Source organism: Ranitomeya variabilis, chromosome 4, assembly GCF_051348905.1.
Source record: "Ranitomeya variabilis isolate aRanVar5 chromosome 4, aRanVar5.hap1, whole genome shotgun sequence".
Classification (NCBI taxonomy): Eukaryota; Metazoa; Chordata; class Amphibia; order Anura; family Dendrobatidae; genus Ranitomeya; species Ranitomeya variabilis.
The window spans coordinates 685,272,902-685,295,936 of NC_135235.1; the positions used below are offsets into that span (position 1 = coordinate 685,272,902).

At 46.2% G+C, this 23,035-nt stretch overlaps 1 protein-coding gene across 3 annotated transcripts in view; it reads left to right on the plus strand.

Annotated features, from left to right (window-relative positions):
* Window positions 1-226: 226 nt before the first annotated feature.
* The window catches only part of LOC143767603 (uncharacterized), a 36,480-nt gene continuing 13,671 nt past the window's right edge, over window positions 227-23,035 (plus strand). Inside the window, exons 1-7 of one of the 3 annotated variants that reach the window (XM_077256030.1) lie at window positions 227-286; window positions 10,531-10,717; window positions 11,993-12,135; window positions 12,265-12,444; window positions 12,527-12,650; window positions 12,734-12,834; window positions 22,298-22,388. In XM_077256030.1, the coding sequence (XP_077112145.1) occupies window positions 12,058-12,135; window positions 12,265-12,444; window positions 12,527-12,650; window positions 12,734-12,834; window positions 22,298-22,388 (574 nt within the window). In that variant the 5' untranslated portion in view covers window positions 227-286; window positions 10,531-10,717; window positions 11,993-12,057. Of the gene's footprint in view, window positions 287-7,818; window positions 10,718-11,992; window positions 12,136-12,264; window positions 12,445-12,526; window positions 12,651-12,733; window positions 12,835-22,297; window positions 22,389-23,035 lie in introns of those variants that run through there. The other 2 variants (XM_077256029.1, XM_077256031.1) reach the window with 2 other exon arrangements.

Sequence of the window (23,035 nt, forward strand, 5' to 3'; positions counted from 1 at the left end):
ACACAGCTCTGCTCCGTACACACACAGCTCCTCTCTGTACACACATATGGCTCCGCTCTGTACACCTCATACACACACGGCTCTGCTACATCCACACTGTAAACACTTCATGACCCCACACATAAACTTCCCCTCATCCAGCACCATGACAACCAGCACAGCAGAGTCCTGCTTACACTGAGGGCCCTGATCATGTGACCCCTGACTCCTCCCCTCCTGTGACCTCATCACAGGTCCTGTGTGCACAAAGTAGCCATATATATGGAGTGCGGCTCTGCGGGTGGAGGTCGGTGCCGGAGGCTCCATTATTCTCTATGTGGAGTGCGGCTCTGCGGGTGGAGGTCGGTGCTGGAGGCTCCATTATTCTCTAGGTGGAGTGCGGCTCTGCGGGTGGAGGTCGGTGCTGGAGGCTCCATTATTCTCTATGTGGAGTGCGGCTCCGCGGGTGGAGGTCGGTGCTGGAGGCCCCATTATTCTCTATGTGGAGTGTGGCTCTGAGGGTGGAGGTCGGTGCTGGAGGCCCCATTATTCTCTATGTGGAGTGTGGCTCTGCGGGTGGAGGTCGGTGCTGGAGGCTCCATTATTCTCTATGTGGAGTGCGGCTCTGCGGGTGGAGGTCGGTGCTGGAGGCTCCATTATTCTCTATGTGGAGTGCGGCTCTGCGGGTGGAGGTCGGTGCTGGAGGCCCCATTATTCTCTATGTGGAGTGCGGCTCTGCGGGTGGAGGTCGGTGCTGGAGGCCCCATTATTCTCTATGTGGAGTGCGGCTCTGCGGGTGGAGGTCGGTGCTGGAGGCTCCATTATTCTCTGTGTGGAGTGCACAGCTCTGCGAGTGGAGGTCGGTGCTGGAGGCTCCATTATTTCCTATGTGGAGTGCGGCTCTGCGGGTGGAGGTCGGTGCTGGAGGCTCCATTATTCTCTATGTGGAGTGCGGCTCTGCGGGTGGAGGTCGGTGCTGGAGGCTCCATTATTCTCTATGTGGAGTGCGGCTCTGTGGGTGGAGGTCGGTGCTGGAGGCTCCATTATTCTCTATGTGGAGTGCGGCTCTGCGGGTGGAGGTCGGTGCTGGAGGCTCCATTATTCTCTATGTAGAGTGCGGCTCTGCGGGTGGAGGTCGGTGCTGGAGGCTCCATTATTCTCTATGTGGAGTGCGGCTCTGCGGGTGGAGGTCGGTGCTGGAGGCTCCATTATTCTCTATGTAGAGTGCGGCTCTGCGGGTGGAGGTCGGTGCTGGAGGCTCCATTATTCTCTATGTGGAGTGCGGCTCTGCGGGTGGAGGTCGGTGCTGGAGGCTCCATTATTCTCTATGTAGAGTGCGGCTCTGCGGGTGGAGGTCGGTGCTGGAGGCTCCATTATTCTCTGTGTGGAGTGCACAGCTCTGCGGGTTGAGGTCGGTGCTGGAGGCTCCATTATTCTCTGTGTGGAGTGTGGCTCTGCGGGTGGAGGTCGGTGCTGGAGGCTCCATTATTCTCTATGTGGAGTGCGGCTCTGCGGGTGGAGGTCGGTGCTGGAGGCTCCATTATTCTCTATGTGGAGTGCGGCTCTGCGGGTGGAGGTCGGTGCTGGAGGCCCCATTATTCTCTATGTGGAGTGCGGCTCTGCGGGTGGAGGTCGGTGCTGGAGGCCCCATTATTCTCTATGTGGAGTGCGGCTCTGTGGGTGGAGGTCGGTGCTGGAGGCTCCATTATTCTCTATGTGGAGTGTGGCTCTGTGGGTGGAGGTCGGTGCTGGAGGCTCCATTATTCTCTATGTGGAGTGTGGCTCTGCGGGTGGAGGTCGGTGCTGGAGGCTCCATTATTCTCTATGTGGAGTGTGGCTCTGCAGGTGGAGGTCGGTGCTGGAGGCCCCATTATTCTCTATGTGGAGTGCGGCTCTGCGGGTGGAGGTCGGTGCTGGAGGCTCCATTATTCTCTAGGTGGAGTGCGGCTCTGCGGGTGGAGGTCGGTGCTGGAGGCTCCATTATTCTTTATGTGGAGTGCGGCTCTGCGGGTGGAGGTCGGTGCTGGAGGCCCCATTATTCTCTATGTGGAGTGTGGCTCTGAGGGTGGAGGTCGGTGCTGGAGGCCCCATTATTCTCTATGTGGAGTGTGGCTCTGCGGGTGGAGGTCGGTGCTGGAGGCTCCATTATTCTCTATGTGGAGTGCGGCTCTGCGGGTGGAGGTCGGTGCTGGAGGCCCCATTATTCTCTATGTGGAGTGCGGCTCTGCGGGTGGAGGTCGGTGCTGGAGGCTCCATTATTCTCTATGTGGAGTGCGGCTCTGCGGGTGGAGGTCGGTGCTGGAGGCTCCATTATTCTCTATGTGGAGTGCGGCTCTGCGGGTGGAGGTCGGTGCTGGAGGCTCCATTATTCTCTATGTGGAGTGCGGCTCTGCGGGTGGAGGTCGGTGCTGGAGGCCCCATTATTCTCTATGTGGAGTGCGGCTCTGCGGGTGGAGGTCGGTGCTGGAGGCCCCATTATTCTCTATGTGGAGTGCGGCTCTGCGGGTGGAGGTCGGTGCTGGAGGCTCCATTATTCTCTGTATGGAGTGCACAGCTCTGCGGGTGGAGGTCGGTGCTGGAGGCTCCATTATTTCCTATGTGGAGTGCGGCTCTGCGGGTGGAGGTTTGTGGTGGAGGCTCCATTATTCTCTATGTGGAGTGCGGCTCTGCGGGTGGAGGTCGGTGCTGGAGGCTCCATTATTCTCTATGTGGAGTGCGGCTCTGCGGGTGGAGGTCGGTGCTGGAGGCTCCATTATTCTCTATGTGGAGTGCGGCTCTGCGGGTGGAGGTCGGTGCTGGAGGCTCCATTATTCTCTATGTGGAGTGCGGCTCTGTGGGTGGAGGTCGGTGCTGGAGGCTCCATTATTCTCTATGTGGAGTGCGGCTCTGCGGGTGGAGGTCGGTGCTGGAGGCTCCATTATTCTCTATGTAGAGTGCGGCTCTGCGGGTCAAGGTCGGTGCTGGAGGCTCCATTATTCTCTATGTGGAGTGCGGCTCTGCGGGTGGAGGTCGGTGCTGGAGGCTCCATTATTCTCTATGTAGAGTGCGGCTCTGCGGGTGGAGGTCGGTGCTGGAGGCTCCATTATTCTCTATGTGGAGTGCGGCTCTGCGGGTGGAGGTCGGTGCTGGAGGCTCCATTATTCTCTATGTAGAGTGCGGCTCTGCGGGTGGAGGTCGGTGCTGGAGGCTCCATTATTCTCTGTGTGGAGTGCACAGCTCTGCGGGTTGAGGTCGGTGCTGGAGGCTCCATTATTCTCTGTGTGGAGTGTGGCTCTGCGGGTGGAGGTCGGTGCTGGAGGCTCCATTATTCTCTATGTGGAGTGCGGCTCTGCGGGTGGAGGTCGGTGCTGGAGGCTCCATTATTCTCTATGTAGAGTGCGGCTCTGCGGGTGGAGGTCGGTGCTGGAGGCTCCATTATTCTCTGTGTGGAGTGCACAGCTCTGCGGGTTGAGGTCGGTGCTGGAGGCTCCATTATTCTCTGTGTGGAGTGTGGCTCTGCGGGTGGAGGTCGGTGCTGGAGGCTCCATTATTCTCTATGTGGAGTGCGGCTCTGCGGGTGGAGGTCGGTGCTGGAGGCTCCATTATTCTCTATGTGGAGTGCGGCTCTGCGGGTGGAGGTCGGTGCTGGATGCTCCATTATTCTCTGTGTGGAATGTGGCTCTGCGGGTGGAGGTCGGTGCTGGAGGCTCCATTATTCTCTATGTGGAGTGCGGCTCTGCAGGTGGAGAGATGTGGAGATTCTGTGATGCCCCAGGGTCCTGGTCGTCACAGTGACATTGCTTTCCTCACGGGGAGAGTGATGTTACACTTGGAAGTGATGAAAGATCTTCTTTATCAGGTAATCACAATGCACACAACATGTTCACACTCCAGGCCACAAGGGGGAGCTTTTGATCCTATTTCTAGGTCACTCCCCTATATATATTTACAGTGCCTACAAGTAGTATTCAACCCCCTGCAGATTTAGCAGGTTTACACATTTGGAATTAACTTGGCATTGTGACATTTGGACTGTAGATCAGCCTGGAAGTGTGAAATGCACTGCAGCAAAAAAGAATGTTATTTCTTTATTTATTTTTTTTTTAAATTGGGAAAAGTTTTTTCAGAGGGTCATTTATTATTCAACCCCTCAACCCACCAGAATTCTGTTTGGTTCCCCTAAAGTATTAAGAAGTAGTTCAGGCACAAAGAACAATGAGCTTCACATGTTTGGATTAATTATCTCTTTTTCCAGCCTTTTCTGACTATTTAAGACCCTCCCCAAACTTGTGAACAGCACTCAAACATGGTCAACATGGGAAAGACAAAGGAGCATTCCAAGGCCATCAGAGACAAGATCGTGGAGGGTCACAAGGCTGGCAAGGGGTACAAAACCCTTTCCAAGGAGTTGGGCCTACCTGTCTCCACTGTTGGGAGCATCATCCGGAAGTGGAAGGCTTATGGAACTACTGTTAGCCTTCCACGGCCTGGACAGCCTTTGAAAGTTTCCTCCCGTGCCGAGGCCAGGCTTGTCCGAAGAGTCAAGGCTAACCCAAGGACAACAAGGAAGGAGCTCCGGGAAGATCTCATGGCAGTGGGGACATTGGTTTCAGTCAATACCATAAGTAACGTACTCCACTGCAATGGTCTCCGTTCCAGACGAGCCCGTAAGGTACCTTTACTTTCAAAGCGTCATGTCAAGGCTCGTCTACAGTTTGCTCATGATCACTTGGAGGACTCTGAGACTGACTGGTTCAAGGTTCTCTGGTCTGATGAGACCAAGATCGAGATCTTTGGTGCCAACCACACACGTGACGTTTGGAGACTGGATGGCACTGCATACGACCCCAAGAATACCATCCCTATAGTCAAGCATGGTGGTGGCAGCATCATGCTGTGGGGCTGTTTCTCAGCCAAGGGGCCTGGCCATCTGGTCCGCATCCATGGGAAGATGGATAGCACGGCCTACCTGAAGATTTTGGCCAAGAACCTCCACTCCTCCATCAAGGATCTTAAGATGGGTCGTCATTTCATCTTCCAACAAGACAACGACCCAAAGCACACAGCCAAGATAAACCAAGGCCTGGTTCAAGAGGCAAAAAATCAAGGTGTTGCAGTGGCCTAGTCAGTCTCCTGACCTTAACCCAATTGAAAACTTGTGGAAGGAGCTCAAGATTAAAGTCCACATGAGACACCCAAAGAACCTAGATAACTTGGAGAAGATCTGCATGGAGGAGTGGGCCAAGATAACTCCAGAGACCTGTGCCGGCCTGATCAGGTCTTATAAAAGACGATTATTAGCTGTAATTGCAAACAAAGGTTATTCCACAAAATATCAAACCTAGGGGTTGAATAATAATTGACCCACACTTTTATGTTTAAAATTTATAAAAATTTAACTGAGCAACAAAACTTTTTGGTTTGTAAGATTTATGCATCTGTTAATAAATCCTGCTCTTGTTTGAAGTTTGAAGGCTCTAACTTATTTGCATCTTATTAAACCTGCTAAATCTGCAGGGGGTTGAATACTACTTGTAGGCACTGTATATTGTGGTTTGGAGGGAAAGTGACTCGTGAGGGAGATTCAGTCAGATAGTGCCAGACAGCAGACTGGAGCAGTCTGAGGCAGGAAGAACGTATGAGGAGCCTTGCAGCCATGAGAAAGTGCTGAAGCTCCAGGAAAGAGATAACATCGAAAGCAGAACAGATTGTGAAGGAGAGCTAAGCACAGGAGAGTGATATCAGGGGTGACCAGCTGCGAGCAGGCTGCCGCCCTCTGAGGCGCAGATCACCGGAAGCCGGAACACCGAGGTTGTAAGGGACTCTAAGGCTACGTTCACATTTGCGTTGTGCGCCGCAGCGTCGGCGACGCAACGCACAACGCAAACAAAACCGCAACAAAACGCACGCTAAAACGCTGCGTTTTGCGACGCATGCGTCCTTTTTTTGCCGAAAGTTGGACGCAAAAAAAATGCAACTTGCTGCGTTGCCTGCGCCCAACGCTTGCGGCTAAAAAACCGCATGCGTCGCAAAACGCAGCACAACGCATGTCCATGCGCCCCCATGTTAAATATAGGGGCGCATGACGCATGCGGCGACGCTGCGGCGCAGAGCGCTAATGTGAACGTAGACCAAGACTGACAGCAGAGACCGGCAGGACAGCTGAACTGCAACTTACCTGTCCCCCTCAATACCTAGGAGGCACAGTGACGCATAGAGCCCGGGGCATGATAGAGTCCCTGTAAAAAGGCTCGAGTCACCTGCCATACGAGTTTGTGTCCTATCCTATATGGGGGACAGAGATGAACAGTGAGGATTTTATCAGAAGCCATAGGCAGTAAGGGACTACAACACCACTGTGGTAGAGGAAGGCTTTCATCTCCACCTGGTAAAGAGGACTCTGGATTCGCTTCCAAGCCGGCCGGACTCTGCTTATCTTGTGATCTGGTGCCCTAGACTGTGGCTGCCTGAAGTCTTCAGTAAACCAGATAAAGAGACTGCAAACCTGTGTCCTCCTTTACTGCACCATTCTCCATCTTCCATCTACACACCTGGAGCCCTGGGGATATACTTCACCTGTGGGAAGTTATACCATCTAGCTGCCATAACATCACCCCAGAGGACCCTTTAACCCCTTTACCACCAAGGGTGGTTTGCACGTTAATGACCAGGCCAATTTTTACAATTATGATTATTGTCCCTTTGTGAGGTTATAACTCTGGAACGCTTCATCGGATCCCGGTGATTCTGACACTGTTTTCTCATGACATATTGTACTTCATGATAGTGGTAAAATTTCTTTGATACTACCTGCGTTTATTTGTGAAAAAAACTGAAATTTGATGAAAAGTTTGAAAATTTCGCAATTTTCCAACTTTGAATTTTTATGCAATTAAATCACAGAGATACTGTATGTCACACAAAATACTTAATAAGTAACATTTCCCACATGTCTACTTTACATCAGCACAATTTTGGAACCAACATTTTTTTTTGTTAGGGAGTTATAAGGGATAAAAGTTGACCAGCAATTTCTCATTTTTACAACACCATTTTTTTTTAGGGACCACATCTCATTTGAAGTCATTTTGAGGGGTCTGTATGCTAGAAAATACCCAAGTGTGACACCATTCTAAAAACTGCACCCCTCAAGGTGCTCAAAACCACATTCAAGAAGTTTATTAACCCTTCAGGTGTTTCACAGGAATTTTTGGAATGTTTAAATAAAAATGAACATTTAACTTTTTTTCACAAAACATTTACTTCAGCTCCAATTTGTTTTATTTTACCAAGAGTAACAGGAGAAAATGGACCCTAAAAGTTGTTGTACAATTTGTCCTGATTACGCCGATACCCCATATCTGGGGGTAAACCACTGTTTGGGCGCATGGCAGAGCTCGGAAGCAAAGGAGCGTCATTTGACTTTTCAATGCAAAATTGACTGGAATTGAGATGGGACGCCATGTTGCGTTTGGAGAGCCCCTGATGTGCCTAAACATTGAAACCCCCCACAAGTGACACCATTTTGGAAAGTAGACCCCCTAAGGAACTTTTCTAGATGTGTGGTGAGCACTTTGACCCATTAAGTGATTCACAGAAGTTTATAATGCAGAGACGTAAAAATAAAAAATCATATTTTTTCACAAAAATGATATTTTCACCCCCAATTTTTTATTTTCCCAAGGGTAAGAGAAGAAATTGGACCTCAAAAGTTGTGCAATTTGTCCTGAGTACGCTGATACCCCATATGTGGGGGTAAACCACTGTTTGGGCACATGGGAGAGCTTGGAAGGGAAGGAGCGCCGTTTGACTTTTCAATGCAAAATTGGCAGGAATTGAGATGGGACGCCATGTTGCGTTTTGAGAGCCACTGATGTGCCTAAGCATTGAAACCCCCCACAAGTGACCCCATATTGGAAACTAAACCCCCCAAGGAACTTATCTAGATGTGTTGTGAGAACTTTGAACCCCCAAGTATTTCACTACAGTTTATAACACAGAGCCGTGAAAATAAAAAATCCTTTTTTTTTTTTTCACAAAAAATTTTTTTTAGCCCCCAGTTTTGTATTTTTCCAAGGGTAACAGTTGAAATTGGATCACAAAAGTTGTTGTCCAATTTGTCCTGAGTACGCTGATGCCCCATATGTGGGGGGGAACCACCGTTTGAGCGCATGGCAGAGCTCGGAAGGGAAGGAGCGTCATTTGGAATGCAGACTTAGATGGATTGGTCTGCAGGCGTCACATTGCGTTTGCAGAGCCCCTAATGTACCTAAACAGTAGAAACCCCCCACAAGTGACCCCATATTGGAAACTAGACCCCCCAAGGAACTTATCTAGATGTGTTGTGAGAACTTTGAGCCCCCAAGTGTTTCACTACAGTTTATAACGCAGAGCCGTGAAAATAAAAAAAAATTGTTTTTCCACAAAAATTATTTTTTAGCCCCCAGTTTTGTATTTTCCCAAGGGTAACAGGAGAAATTGGACCCCAAAAGTTGTTCAATGTGTCCTGAGTACGCTGATACCCCATATTTTGGGGTAAACCCCTGTTTGGGCGCACGGGAGAGCTCGGAAGGGAAGGAGCACTGTTTTACTTTTTCAGCGCAGAATTGGCTGGAATTGAGATCGGACGCCATGTCGCGTTTGGAGAGCCCCTAATGTGCCTAAACAGTGGAAACCCCCCCCAATTATAGCTGAAACCCTAATCCAAACACATCCCTAATCCCAATGGTAACCCTAACCACACCCCTAACACTGACACACCCCTAACCCTAATCCCAACCGTAAATGTGATCCAAACCCTAACTTTAGCCCCAACCCTAACTGTAGCCTTAACCCTAGCCCCAACCCTAACCCTTGCCCTAACCCTAATGGGAAAATGGAAATAAATACATTTTTTTAATTTTTCGCTAACTAAGGGGGTGATGAAGGGGGGTTTGATTTACTTTTATAGCGGGTTTTTTAGCAGATTTTTTATGATTGGCAGCCGTCACACACTGAAAGATGCTTTTTATTGCAAAAAATATTTTTTGCGTTACCACATTTTGAGACCTATAATTTTTCCGTATTTTGGTCCGCAGAGTCATGTGAGGTCTTGTTTTTTGCGGGACGAGTTGATGTTTTAATTGGTAACATTTTTGGGCACGTGACATTTTTTGATCGCTTTTTATTCTGATTTTTGTGAGGCAGAATGACCAAAAACCAGCTATTCATGAATTTCTTTTGGGGGAGGCGTTTATACCGTTCCACGTTTGGTAAAATTGATAAAGCAGTTTTATTCTTCGGGTCAGTACGATTACAGCGATACCTCATTTATATCATTCTTTTATGTTTTGGCGCTTTTATACGATAAAAACTATTTTATATAAAAAATAATTATTTTTGCATCGCTTTATTCTGAGGACTATAACTTTTTATTTTTTCTTTGATGCTGTATGGCAGCTCTTTTTTTGCGGGACAAGATGACGTTTTCAGCAGTACCATGGTTATTTATATCCGTCTTTTTGATCGTGTGTTATTCCACACGAATTTTTTTTTTACGGTGTTCACTGAAGGGGTTAACTAGTGGGACAGTTTTATGGGTCAGGTCGTTACGGACGTGGTGATACTAAATATGTGTACTTTTATTGTTTTTTTTTTTTTTTATTTAGATAAAGAAATTTATTTATAGGAACAATATATTTTTTTTGGGGGGGGGGATTTTTTTGGGGGAATTTTTTTAAAGTTTTTTTTACACATGTGAATATTTTTTTTCTTTACATTATAACATTGCCCCAGGATGGGGGGCATCATGTTATAGTGTAAGATCGCTGATCTGACACTTTGCTGTGCACTGTGTCAGATCGGCGATCTGACATGCACAGCTCCTGGCTTCCCGGCGCCGTGAAGCCACCTCCCTGCAGGACCCGGATGCCGCGGCCATTTTGGATCCGGGCCTGCTGCAGGGAGGAGGAGGTAAGAGACCCTCGGAGCAACGAGATCACATCGCGTTGCTCTGGGGGTCTCGGGGAAGCCCGCAGGGAGCCACCTCCCTGCGCGATGCTTCCCTATACCGCCGGAACACTGCGATCATGTTTGATCGCAGTGTGCCGGGGGTTAATGTGCCGGGGGGTGGTCCGTGACCGCTCCTGGCACATAGTGCCGGATGTCAGCTGCGATAGCTGACACCCGGCTGCGCTCCCTCCAAGAGCGCGGCCGATCGCATATGACGTACTATCCCATCGGTGGTCATATGGGCCCACCCCACCTCGACGGGATAGTACGTCTATTGTCAGAAAGGGGTTAAACCAGCGATGGTCCCCACTAACCGAATGCCACAGGCATGGCGTCACGAACATAAACTTTATTCAATTTCCCCTTTTACATTGGCGCCCAAGGCCACGGACCGGGTCGCCACCGTGACATCCCCTATGAACACCGGACCCGGTACCAGGTACCCCACCGCCCTGGCGGGCGACTCAATTCCCCATTACTGGCGCATTAATACTATAAATATATTGCACAGTGGATATCGCAACCAATTCCCACAAGAAGAATCCTAGAAACACAGAAATAGAAATGATTCTTTCTCTGCAGTTTCTATAGGACTTAATACATTCCTGATTCCGGAGAGTACGGTAATAGAAATACGGCAGAAAACAGAGGAAGAAAGTTCCGAGAAGAAGCTTTATAGAAAGACATTGAAGTTACAGACGCCATTTAACCCTTTGGGAGACAGTGATTCCAGCACTTTATGGAGTAAATCCCACCAGAACTGTAGCAGGTAAAGACCCCAATTCCCACAGGTGTCCCTTCTAATTAGGGGGAAACTATCCCCTCTAATAATCCTCGGACAGTTCTGACAAACACAGAAAAGTGCCCCTTTATGGAGGTGACAGAGAGTCTGTTTAGTCACTTTAGCTTCATAGTATCAGCTCTAATCCAATGATGAGATAGCGATTTACCCTGAAGAGTCACAGATTGTGGGGGTGTTATAAAATGTTATATTTAGGGGGTTTTGTGTTGTCTTCTTATAAGAATCACAATGGTTTTGTTCCTTTTCCGCTGATAGATACAAATGACCCAACTATGAAAGATGGGAACCAAGGAAACAAGTATTACTCTCATAGTACAGGGCCCCCACACAGAATAATGATCCCACGGTACTGCCATCCCCCCACACACAGTATAATGTTCTCACAGTACAAAAATAATAAAAAGACTGACAAGAAACTGGTGTGTACAGGTGCAAACGAAGAGTAATCGCCTCTATAGATAAAGTTACATTGTATAGTGCTATATCACGTAAGCCAGAAATATATGAATTTTATTCCTATTATCTAGAGCGGTGATGTAATTCAAACTTACATACTATAGCGCTACAGAGTGCAACTTTATTTGTTAGTTCTCACAGTACCACCATCCCCTATTTTAATTTGTAACAGTTTAACACCTGGTTTTTTTTGGGGGGGAGGAGGGGTGTTTTTTATATAATATATGGAAGTTTACAGGAAAATGATCCCCCCCCAAAAAAATCATATCCCGAGAAAAAGAAACATTTTACATTGAGACTTTGGCATCAAATAACTCCTGTCTTGATGTTCTTACAAACAAGCTTTTATAAATGCCTCTAACATGATAGAAGTTTACAGTGCGGGGAAGACGGGAAACCTTCATATAGACGGCCGGTGGGGATGGAGTCAGTGATGGACTCTGGCCAAATATGTTTCTAGAGCCGTAGTAGAAGATGAAGATGTCGTCCTTATCATGAAGTAGTTATTTCTCCTGTCACGTGTAATGAATATCTCCTGCAGTATTGCTAATGCCGATTCCAGTGTCGGTAAATGAGACGAGAATTAGCGTTATGGAAGATGAGTCTATGAGAAACGTATTCAGCTGCTGAATGAAAACATGACCTGTTTGCGGCCCTCGAGGAATGCAGTTTGAGACCTCTGATCCACACGTTCTATCTCCTGATATGTTTCCCCTTTTTGTCTCCAGTAATTGTATTATTACACAGGATATTTATAATGTTACTTCGTCGCATCTTCTCATTCAGGTCTCTATAATATCAGATCCTCTGAGTGAAAATCTTGCATATTAAAAGAATTTTCCTCACCAAGGATGGATTTGGACAGGGACAAGATGGCGGAGAGGATAATACACCTTATCCTAGAGATTCTTTTCCGGCTTACTGGAGAGGTGAGAGATTCCGATGACGTCACATTACCTCATTCTTTTCTATGGGAATAAAAGATGGACAGAACTGGAGAGGTGAGGACTGTGGAAATGTCTGTAGTGAGATTTATTAATGTGTCTCTCCATAACCAGGATTACACAGTAGTGAAGAAGACCTCTAGTGAGCTCTGTCAGGACCCTGTGTCTGAGGGATGGGAAAGACTCCTGAGCCCAATCATGGGGCCTCCTCCTCACCCCCTAATACACGAGGACATCAATGACCAGAAGACCCTAGAACTCACCTACAAGATGATTGAGTTGCTGACTGGAGAGGTGACACTGCTGGGAATGCTGGGACATTATACAGTAACACTATGAAGGGATCAGGGGATGACGGTATCATTGTATGTGTCAGGTTCCTATAAGGTGTCAGGATGTCGCTGTCTATTTCTCCAAGGAGGAGTGGGAGTATGTAGAAGGACACAGAGATCTGTACAAGGACGTCATGATGGAGGATCCCCAGCCCCTCTCATCACCAGGTAATAGACAGGACTAAATACACACAGCCTATAATTATCTGTATGTAAAGAATGAATTCAGTCCCTGTATGTGTTTCCTCCAGATCTATCCAGTAAGAGGACAACACCAGAGAGATGTCCCCGTCCTCCTCTATTTCCACAGGACTGTAAACAAGAAGATCCCAATGTTCCTCAGGATCATCAGGTAGATGGAGAGAAGGTATCATGAGATCTCCCCTATGATGTGTAGATGGCTGTGAAGATCTTCTGCTGAGTTTTACCATGAAAAGTGAACTAATGAATATTACCACTAGGTTTTTAATTCTTTTGAGAATTTGTTCTTTGGTATTACTGTGTTAGAGGATGCAAAATGTGAAGAAGAAAAATTCTATACATTTTATTTTATTTTTATTATTTGTGAATTTCTGGGAACAACACCTTATAACAGTACAGGCTTTCAATAGATATGTCACAAGAGTATCTTTTTTAATATTTTACGCATGCGGAATCAAACACAAAATGAACAATGAAAAATCAATCTGAAATAAAATGAGCAAAAAATCCAAATGTGCCTCCTATGCTCCTGGCCACATCTGTACCAAAATTCAATGGGCTCTTAAAAAAAAAAAAAAAAAAAAAACCTATATAAACCGTGTCAGTTTTATATGAAAATCTTGAATTCAGGTCTGTTCGGCCTGTGGTCTAATAGTGTAGGGTCTAGGTTTTAAACATAAAAAAACTCATTGTTTTTTAGATATTGGGAGGGATGCCTCAGCTGATGCTTCACACGACAAACAGCTGACTGGACCGTGAGATGAGCTTTATAAACACTCAAATCTTCCCGCTCAAACTGCTCTCCACCAATCCAGTCACATCTCCCCATTCTGCCCAGTAACAGAGACAACCTGAGCAGATTCTAGAAAGGCGAGTACCACAAGCCCCACAACGGGTGTGGAATATAGCAATAATTAAAATAAAAAAGGAACAAATGAATAAATACCCGAAGGGGAAAATTAAGGGGTCAATACTGACAGAAGTAAAGTATTATTTTAAAAGCAAGAGAGGCAAGGAGAACCCATGTCCTGACGTGCCTGGATCATGTCTCAAACAGCAGTTAGCAGGAGAGATACTGTGGTGTGTGCTCCTCAGACATGACAAGTCTTATCTCCTAGGAGTAAACAAGTGTTATCTACGGCTACTTTCACACTTCCGTCTTTTTTCCTCCATCGCAATCCGTCGTTATGGCAAAAAAACGGATCCTGCAAATGTGCCCGCAGGATACTTTTTTTTTTGCCATTGACTTTAACGACGGATTGCGACAGATGGATACACGTCGCATCCCTCATGCGACGGATGCGTCATGTTTTTGCTGTCCGTCGTGACAAAAAAACGTTCAATGTAATGATTTTTTGTCCGTCGGCTCCCCCATTTACAACCGCGCATGCGCGGCCGGAACTCACAATGGGCAGCGGATGCGTTGTAAAACTGCATCCGCTGCCCACGTTGTGCACAATCGTGCACAATCGTGCACAACGTACGTCGGGCCATCGGTTTGCGACGGCCCCGTACCGACGGATGTGTGAAAGTAGCCTACCCAGCAACTGTAGTCACAGATGACCTGTCATCAATGCAGCAAGATATATCATCACACATTCATAGAGCTGTATCACGGACATAGACTATAATTTCCTTATAGAAGCAGCGCTGGCAGGCCAGGACTGGCTGGAATAGATGAACAGCTGAAAACAGTTTACTAATCCAGAAACAACTGCACTCCTTCAGTACCTAGCATATAACATTCTGCATTCCATTAGTGCCGTCTTCTGATCTCTGCTGCATATTACAAGCTTCTTTTTATTTTACCTTAAATTCTATCTCCAAATACACGGCCTGCTACTGATGTGAACTTTCTATCTGTTATTTCAGGAAGTCAGCGCTACGCAGTTATTATTGCTTTTTTAAAATGGCACCTGCTTGGATAAATAACGGATAAAGCCCACTTCCATTGGGGCTCGCCTTCCGTATTGCGATTGACCCCGTCCCTACCTGGGATATATTTGTGCCAGTTTGTTGCTGGGCCCTAATCTATTGTTCATATTTACTAAACAATTTGGATCTAATCCTACCTGGCTCTCTCTTATGTCTAAACCTATTATACAGTTAGGTCCATATATATTTGGACAGAGACAACATTTTTCTAATTTTGGTTATAGACATTACCACAATGAATTTTAAACAAAACAATTCAGATGCAGTTGAAGTTCAGACTTTCAACTTTCATTTGAGGGTATCCACATTAAAATTGGATGAAGGGTTTAGGAGTGTCAGCTCCTTAACATGTGCCACCCTGTTTTTAAAGGGACCAAAAGTAATTGGACAGATTCAATAATTTTAAATAAAATGTTCATTTTTAATACTTGTTTGAAAACCCTTTGTTGTCAATGACTGCCTGAAATCTTGAACTCATGGACATCACCAGACGCTGTGTTTCCTCCTTTTTGATGCTCTGCCAGGCCTTCACTACAGTGGTTTTCAGTTGCTGTTTGTTTGTGGGCCTTTCTGTCTGAAGTTTAGTCTTTTACAAGTGAAATGCATGATCAATTGGGTTGAGATCAGGTGACTGACTTGGCCATTCAGGAATATTCCACTTCTTTGCTTTAATAAACTGCTGGGTTGCTTTGGCTTTGTTTTGGGTCCTTGTCCATCTGTAGTATGAAACGATGACCAATCAGTTGGGCTGCATTTGGCTGGATCTGAGCACACAGTATGGCTCTGCATACCTCAGAATTCATTTGGCTGCTTTTGTCCTGTGTCACATCATCAATAAACACTAGTGACCCGGTGCCACTGGCAGCCATGCATGCCCAAGCCATCACACTGCCTCTGCCATGTTTTACAGATGATGTGGTATGCTTTGGATCATGAGCTGTACCACGCCTTCGCCATACTTTTCTCTTTCCATCATTCTGGTAGAGGTTGATCTTGGTTTCATCTGTCCAAAGAATGTTCTTCCAGAACTGTGCTGGCTTTTATAGATGTTTTTTAGCAAAGTCCAGTCTAGCCTTTTTATTCTTGATGCTTATGAATGGCTTGCACCGTGCAGTGAACCCTCTGTATTTACTTTCATGCAGTCTTCTCTTTATGGTAGATTTGGATATTGATACGCCGACCTCCTGGAGAGTGTTGGTCACTTGGTTGGCTGTTGTGAAGGGGTTTCTCTTCACCATGGAGATTATTCTGCGATCATCCACCACTGTTGTCTTCCGTGGGCACCCAGGTCTTTTTGCATTGAAGAGTTCACCAGTGCTTTCTTTCTTTCTCAGGATGTACCAAACTGTAGATTTTGCCACTCCTAATATTGTAGCAATTTCTTGGATGGGTTTTTTCTGTTTTCGCAGCTTAAGGATGGCTTGTTTCACCTGCATGGAGAGCTCCTTTGACTGCATGTTTACTTCACAGCAAAACCTTCCAAATGCAAGCACCACACCTCAAATCAACTCCAGGCTTTTTATCTGCTTAGTTGAGAATGATATAACAAAGGGATTTCCCACACCTGTCCATGAAATAGCCTTGGGGTCAATTGTCCAATTACTTTTGGTCCTTTTAAAAACAGGGTGGCACATGTTAAGGAGCTGAAACTCCTAAACCCTTCATCCAATTTTAATGTGGACACCCTCAAATGAAAGCTGAAAGTCTGAACTTCAACTGCATCTGAATTGTTTTATTTAAAATTCATTTTGGTAATGTCTATAACCAAAATTAGAAAAATGTTGTCTCTGTCCAAATATATATGGACCTAACTGTATATACTCAGAGGCGTAGCTAGTGGTTCAGCTCAGGGGAGCAAAATATCTGAATGGGCCCCTAACCGGTAACCCCGATTATAACTCAGGCTGCATACTCTAGTCATTGGTATTGGGGAACCTCAGCAGATGACCCTGCTGTAACGGAAAAAAAACTATACAAAGGCCAATACTGATATTACCGCCATATGGTGACCTCAAAGTGGTAGATACCAGTGCTGCAGAATATATAAGAGATTACAATTACAATACAATTAGAGATAACTTACAGTTGATGTTCTTTCCATCTTACTCAGACATCTCCTTCCAGCCACAACTCATCTTCAGAGATTACAACAAAGACCCGTCCCCATCTATTCCCAACCTGTACAAATGCATTAATGTGCTGTCACCCCAATTCTGAGCTGTATTGTAGCCGTATGTGTAACTATTACTGCACCTGCTGTGTGATACAAAAACAGGAATCCTCTTAGGCTATGTGCACACGTTGCGGATTTTGAAGCGTTTCTGCAGCATTTTTGGACTCTCGGAATTGCATCAAATCCGCAGTGTAGTACAGTAACAATGATAGTCAAGAGAATTTGAGAGTTGCTGTGCACACGCTGAGGAAAAATCCGCTCGGATTTGCTACGTTTTTTTTTCTCTTACTTACTCCTCCAGGCCATGCTGTGAGTTCTGCTCTCTGTCTGCTCCATGTTGTGAACTTCATGTCTTCTGCCTGCTCTTTGCCTACTTCCTGGCTGTGTGCTTAGGGCGGCGGCCCCGGCACTTCCTGATTCTTATTGAGTCTGTGTGCATCTTCCTAAGGTGTCCCCTGCCAATTGCCAAGAGTCTTCAGGTACTTAAGGCATTCCCCCCCCAGGGGATGCCTGAGCAACGTATTTACTCAGTTTGTATATGACTGCTGAGTTGCCAGGTCCTGTCTTGCTTTGTCTCTTGTGTCAGCCACCCAGAGGGGCTTCGTACCCTGGCCACTACCTGTGTCTCTTGTTTCAGCCACCCAGGGAGGCTTCGTACCCTAGTCTGAGTCCTTGTCTTGTTCCTGACCCTGTCTGAACTTTGTCCTATACCTGTGTCCGTTTGTATCCCTGTCTGTAGCCTTTCCTATTCCGCTGCGTGTTTCCTTGTGTTCACTCCTTCTCTTTGCCCCGCCTCCTGCAGCTCTGCTCTTTGCTCTGCCTCCTGCAGTTCTGCTCTTTTCTCCACCTCCTGCGGTTCTGCTCTTGCTCCGCCTTCTAAGTTTCTGCTCTACTCCCGTCTCGCCTCCTGTGGCTCTGTCGTGCTCTCCGCATCGTGCGGCTATGCTCTGCTCCAGCTCCACACCTTGTGTGTCCTTGTCCCTCTTGTCTAGTTCTTCCCTGGTCACTTATCCCACACGTATCTGCTTATGTTCCTATTCTACCCAAACCAGTTCCAGTTCCGCTAGCCATGCCCGCCTACCTGCATAGCTAGAGCCGTTCCCACCCTCCTGCCAGTGTGCCAGCCATGCCTGCCAGAGTGCCAGCTGTGCCCGCTTGCCTGCCAGAGTGCCAGCCATGCCCGCCTGCCTGCCAGAGTGCCAGCCGTGCCCGCCTGCCTGAGTACCAGTTGTGCCCGCCCGTACTCGCTTGCACTTGTTATTAGTGTTCAGTCCCTCAGTGGGATCAGCTGCCACAGCCTAAAGGTCTGTCTTTGCATCCGGACACCTCATATCTATGGTTCTATATCGTGCCTCCTGATGAACCGCATGGACGGGGAAATGCGTCGAGGCTGGAGGCTAAGTTTGGTTTAACCCCCAGCTTTGTTTTTGTTTCTGTTTTTTTCTGTCATCAATGCACATTGTTTGTGGACCTTGGGAAACTATTGTTGACATTAGGCTGGAAGCTTAAGGTACCTTCACACTGAGCGACTTTACCACGAGAACGACAGCGATCTGTGACGTTGCAGCGTCCTGGATAGCGATCTCGTTGTGTTTGACACGCAGCAGCGATCTGGATCCTGCTGTGATATCGCTGGTCGGAGCTAGAAGTCCAGAACTTTATTTGGTCGTCAGATCGGTGTGTATCGTTGTGTTTGATAGCAAAAGCAACGATGCCTGCAATGTTTCACAATGGTAACCAGGGTAAATATCGGGTTACTAAGTGCAGGGCCGCGCTTAGTAACCCGATATTTACCCTGGTTACCATTGTAAAAGTTAAAAAAACAAACACTACATAATCACATTCTGATGTCTGTCACGTCCCCCGGCGTCCACAGGGTTAAACTGCTTTCGGCAGGAGCGCTGCTAAATGCACGCGCTGCTGCTGAGAGCTTCCCTGCACTGACTGTCAGTGCCAGCCGTAAAGCAGAGCACAGCGGTGACGTCACCGCTGTTACTGCCGGGTGCCGGCGCTGACACAGTCAGTGCAGGGAAGCTCTCGGCAGCAGCGCAGCATTAGCAAGCGCTCCTGCCAAAAGCAGTTTAACCCTGTGGACGCCGGGGGGACAGACATCAGAATGTGAGTATGTAGTGTTTTTTTTTTTTTTTACTTTTACAATGGTAACCAGGGTAAATATCAGGTTACTAAGCGCGGCCCTGCGCTTAGTAACCCGATGTTTACCCTGTTTACCCGGGTGCTGCAGGGGGACTTCGGCATCGTTGAAGACAGTTTCAACGATGCCGAAGTCGTTCCCCTGATCGTTGGTCGCTGGAGAGAGCTGTCTGTGTGACAGCTCCCCAGCGACCACACAGCGACCACACAGCGACGCTGCAGCGATCGGCTCGTTGTCTATATCGCTGTGTGACGGTACCTTAAGTTTGATCTAGCCTCCAGTTTTGTTTTGTTTTTTTTTGGCATCAATGCCCACTGTCTATGGATCTATGAAAATCACTGGACATTTGATGCCTTTAAGTTTTGAACCATGCTATGAAGCTTTGTTGTGACACCTCTTTTGTACATACCTTGTCCATCTATTGAGGAATATCATTCCTGCTCTACAGATATTGAAAAACTCTAATTTTTTGAGAGACAAGGGTGGCATCATGTACAGAATATAAGGATGTCTTTTTACATAATAACCTGTGTTGTTCTTTAATTGATAAGCACTATCCCTTCATCTTTTTTTCTTTTTTTTTTTGCTTATTGTTTTCCCACCTATAGTATTTTCAGGACGTATTAGGGCTAGTCTGGGACAGCCGCCGTGGAGTGGGGGTGCCAAATAAGCGTATCCTAGGGTGTCAACCTCCACTGTTAGGTAGGGATAGCAGGCAAGCATAGGGATTTGACAGGTTATGATTATAACTTTTGTTCTATATTATGTGCACTGTGAAAGGTGTTAATTAAAATATTGTGTTTTTATGGGAATATAAGTTTCACAAAATCATGGCTAATAGGCTTCAGTCTATACTTCCTTATATTTTCACCTCATCTCAAACGGGTTTTGTACATGGTCAGTCTATCACTTATAATATTAGGATGGCATTGGCTGACATTATACATATTTACTTGGCTAAAGCCAAGCGGCATATACTGGTTAGCCTTGATGCTGATAAAGCCTTTGATCGAGTGTCTTGGTTTCACCTCATTCAAACCCTTAATTGTAGATTGTTTGTTTGGTTTTACCAAGGTCCCAGTGGAGGTTAGGGATAACCCCTTACTGTGGTCAGTATTCTTGGGATGGCGCCGTGCTAGACGAATTAGTGGATTTGACACCCATATTTTGGTGTTTTTTCTCTTACGAGGCAATCCCTCCTTTCTATAGGGCAGACCATCTCCCATCTATCGTGTGCTTGGGAATAATTGATGTAGACTGGTTTGTGACATGTTGGTGGACAATCATTGTCTTCTTACTTTGGAAGACACTGTCTTTAAATACCAAATTTTGGAGCGAGAAAACTTTACTATTACTCAAGTTAGACAATATGTAGGCTCAGTACTGTGGGAAATACCGGACGACATTAGAGTGCACCCTCTAAACTTGTGCATCCTCTAAGTCACTGAAACCTTCCATACAGTAGTCAGACTCTTCACCGGGCCCGGGGAGGTGGGTATCTCAACTAACTGACTGTCCAGGTAAAAGACCTCTTGAAAGCCACATTACGTATTAACTCTGTGTTACCGTATGATAGTTAAACAACCATGACTCTCCTGATATTCCATAGAGCATATATCTCACCAGAGGTTAAATCTAAAATGCCCCCTCAGGTGATTTTCCATGCCCTAAATGCTCACATTCTCCAGCTGATATTTTCAATGTCTATGGGACTGTCCAAAAAATCTAGGAGGTTTGGGATACACTCTGGCAACATCTCACTAATACCTTTGGTGTATCTATCTCTCTTTCTCAGAAGTGGGCCATATTCAACATTCTCCCACAAGATCAGTTGGTGAGGCTTTCTGTTCAGCAGCGCCGCATTTTATTCATCTGGGCGGCAGCCACCCACAAAAGTATTCTATATCTATGGGCACAGGATAAGTTTAATTACTACGAAGGTAGCCTATCTCTTCAAGATGGACTGGATAAAGTCCATACTGAATAAAGAAAAATACACTGAATGTTTTTTCTTACATGGTCTTCTTTTATTAATACCCAGACAGTATCTATACGCCAGGCTATCCATGGTTGCTTCCAATTTACAGACTGGTACATGAGAGAGCAAATTGAGGGCAGAATTCCTGTTGGGCTTGATTGATATTATGCTATGAAGGTGTGGATGTGTGCCCCGGGGAGGGGGTGGGTTATAGTTATAATACACTGTCTAATGTTCAAAGTACTGTAAAACTCTATTTGTCAGATCTTTTCTAAGGCTTCTGAACAATCTATGTATCCTTTGCTTATTGTTCAATAAAAACGGTTTTATAAATAAAAACAAAAAAAAACACAATGGTCTCTACACTGGCATCAAGCGAGTCCGTGTACTACAATCCGGGCTTGTTTGTTCACTTTCAGTGCATTTGTATTAATAGTTTAATGTTTTTCTTTTTGTATTAATACTGACTTATGTTAAAACTGTAACTGCACAGTGTAGAGTACTGAAAAACTCAGTTTTTATTACTGTGTTACTATAGAGCAGAGGTCCCCAGCCTTTCTGATCTTGAGACCCACAATCTGCCCCAAGCGAGGCTTGCAAGCCACATCCAACTTTCACCACACACAAGAGTGACACCCAGAGCCCCCATTACTGGTATAATGACAGCCAAAGCTTGCCTTCAGAAATCACACTGAGGCAGTGTACTAAGATCCAGAGATTCCTACCTTACCCCCTCTCCGATCTGCACCACTATGAGGGGTTACTCACAAACGTCACCATCTGGAAACCTACTCTTCATAGCTGATTGCTAGACCTGGTGCTAATGCACCCAGCTGGTAGACAGCTGCGATCCACACATCATCATGGGCCTGTGAGACACAAGAGACTCCCGAGCCACAGGTTGGGTTCCTCTGCTATGGAGCGTACAGTGTTGCGCATCAAAATTTTGAATTTGACTCCTCAAAAACAAAATATAAACAAACATAATCTTGTGACATATCAAATTAAAGCCTGTGCCTCTCCAATCTCTTAATCTTATTTCTTACCCGAGATATGATAACAAGTGTAACATCATACAAGCCCAAAATTTAGACTTTTTAAAAATTTTAGAAATCTATAAAAAATTAATTAATGAAGATAAAACTGTAAAACTGTTTTTGTAATTCACTAAAGTAGCACTTAAAGACAAAACAAGAAAATAGAAAATATTCAGATTGCGATCACTTTACATGGAATTAGCCTGTTCAGTGTCGCTTTATCCGCCAGTACTATATGATTTATACTTGTGTAATGAGAACGGTGGAGATGGCAGGATGAGAGCTGATCATAGATGTGACTTCTCCGTCTGTCTGTGACTTTTACAATATTTGTTTCAGGGTGAAGATCTGACCCATATTAATACTACAGAGACATATGTGAGGAGTGATGAGCGGTGTAAGGAGGAGATTCCTACATATGACTATCCAGGTGAGTAGTAACCACTAAGTACAGGGAAGTCACAGATTCTTCTCAGTCACCGGCTGGGGCTGCTTTATCGGTGGTGTAGTCCGGCCATATCACAATCGTGTGATCACCATTTTGCATCTAAACCACAACATTCTCCTCCACCCAAAACTGTTCAAATGACTTTGAGCATTGAAAGCCCTTTTCTTTAGAACTTGCAACCTGGAGGATCCACCTACCCTCTGGAATTAGAATTAGAAGACTGTTACCTTACCAGATCTGTAAACTGCAAAGCCAAATGACAGCGTACGTAGAATGTGCTGACAAGTTAGAAAATCACTTGAAGAAAATATGATGGGCCTCTAAGGGTATGCTTCCACGGTCCTTATTCGCTGCGGATTGGATGCTGCGTATAGCCGCAGCGTCCAACCTGCAGTGGCCAGATGTTACAGCATGCTGGATGGGATTTTATGATCTCCACTATGTGTGCAGGGACGCCTCTGGCTTCCCTGCATAACTGAACATGCGGCGCGTCTTTCTAGACCACAGCATGTCAATTTATCTTGCTGAGACGCTCAGTCTCCGCAAGATAAATATCACAGTCCAATGTATAGGATGCGGTCATTCCGCATGGTTCAATGAACACATGCGGAATCCCAAGCGTACAAAAG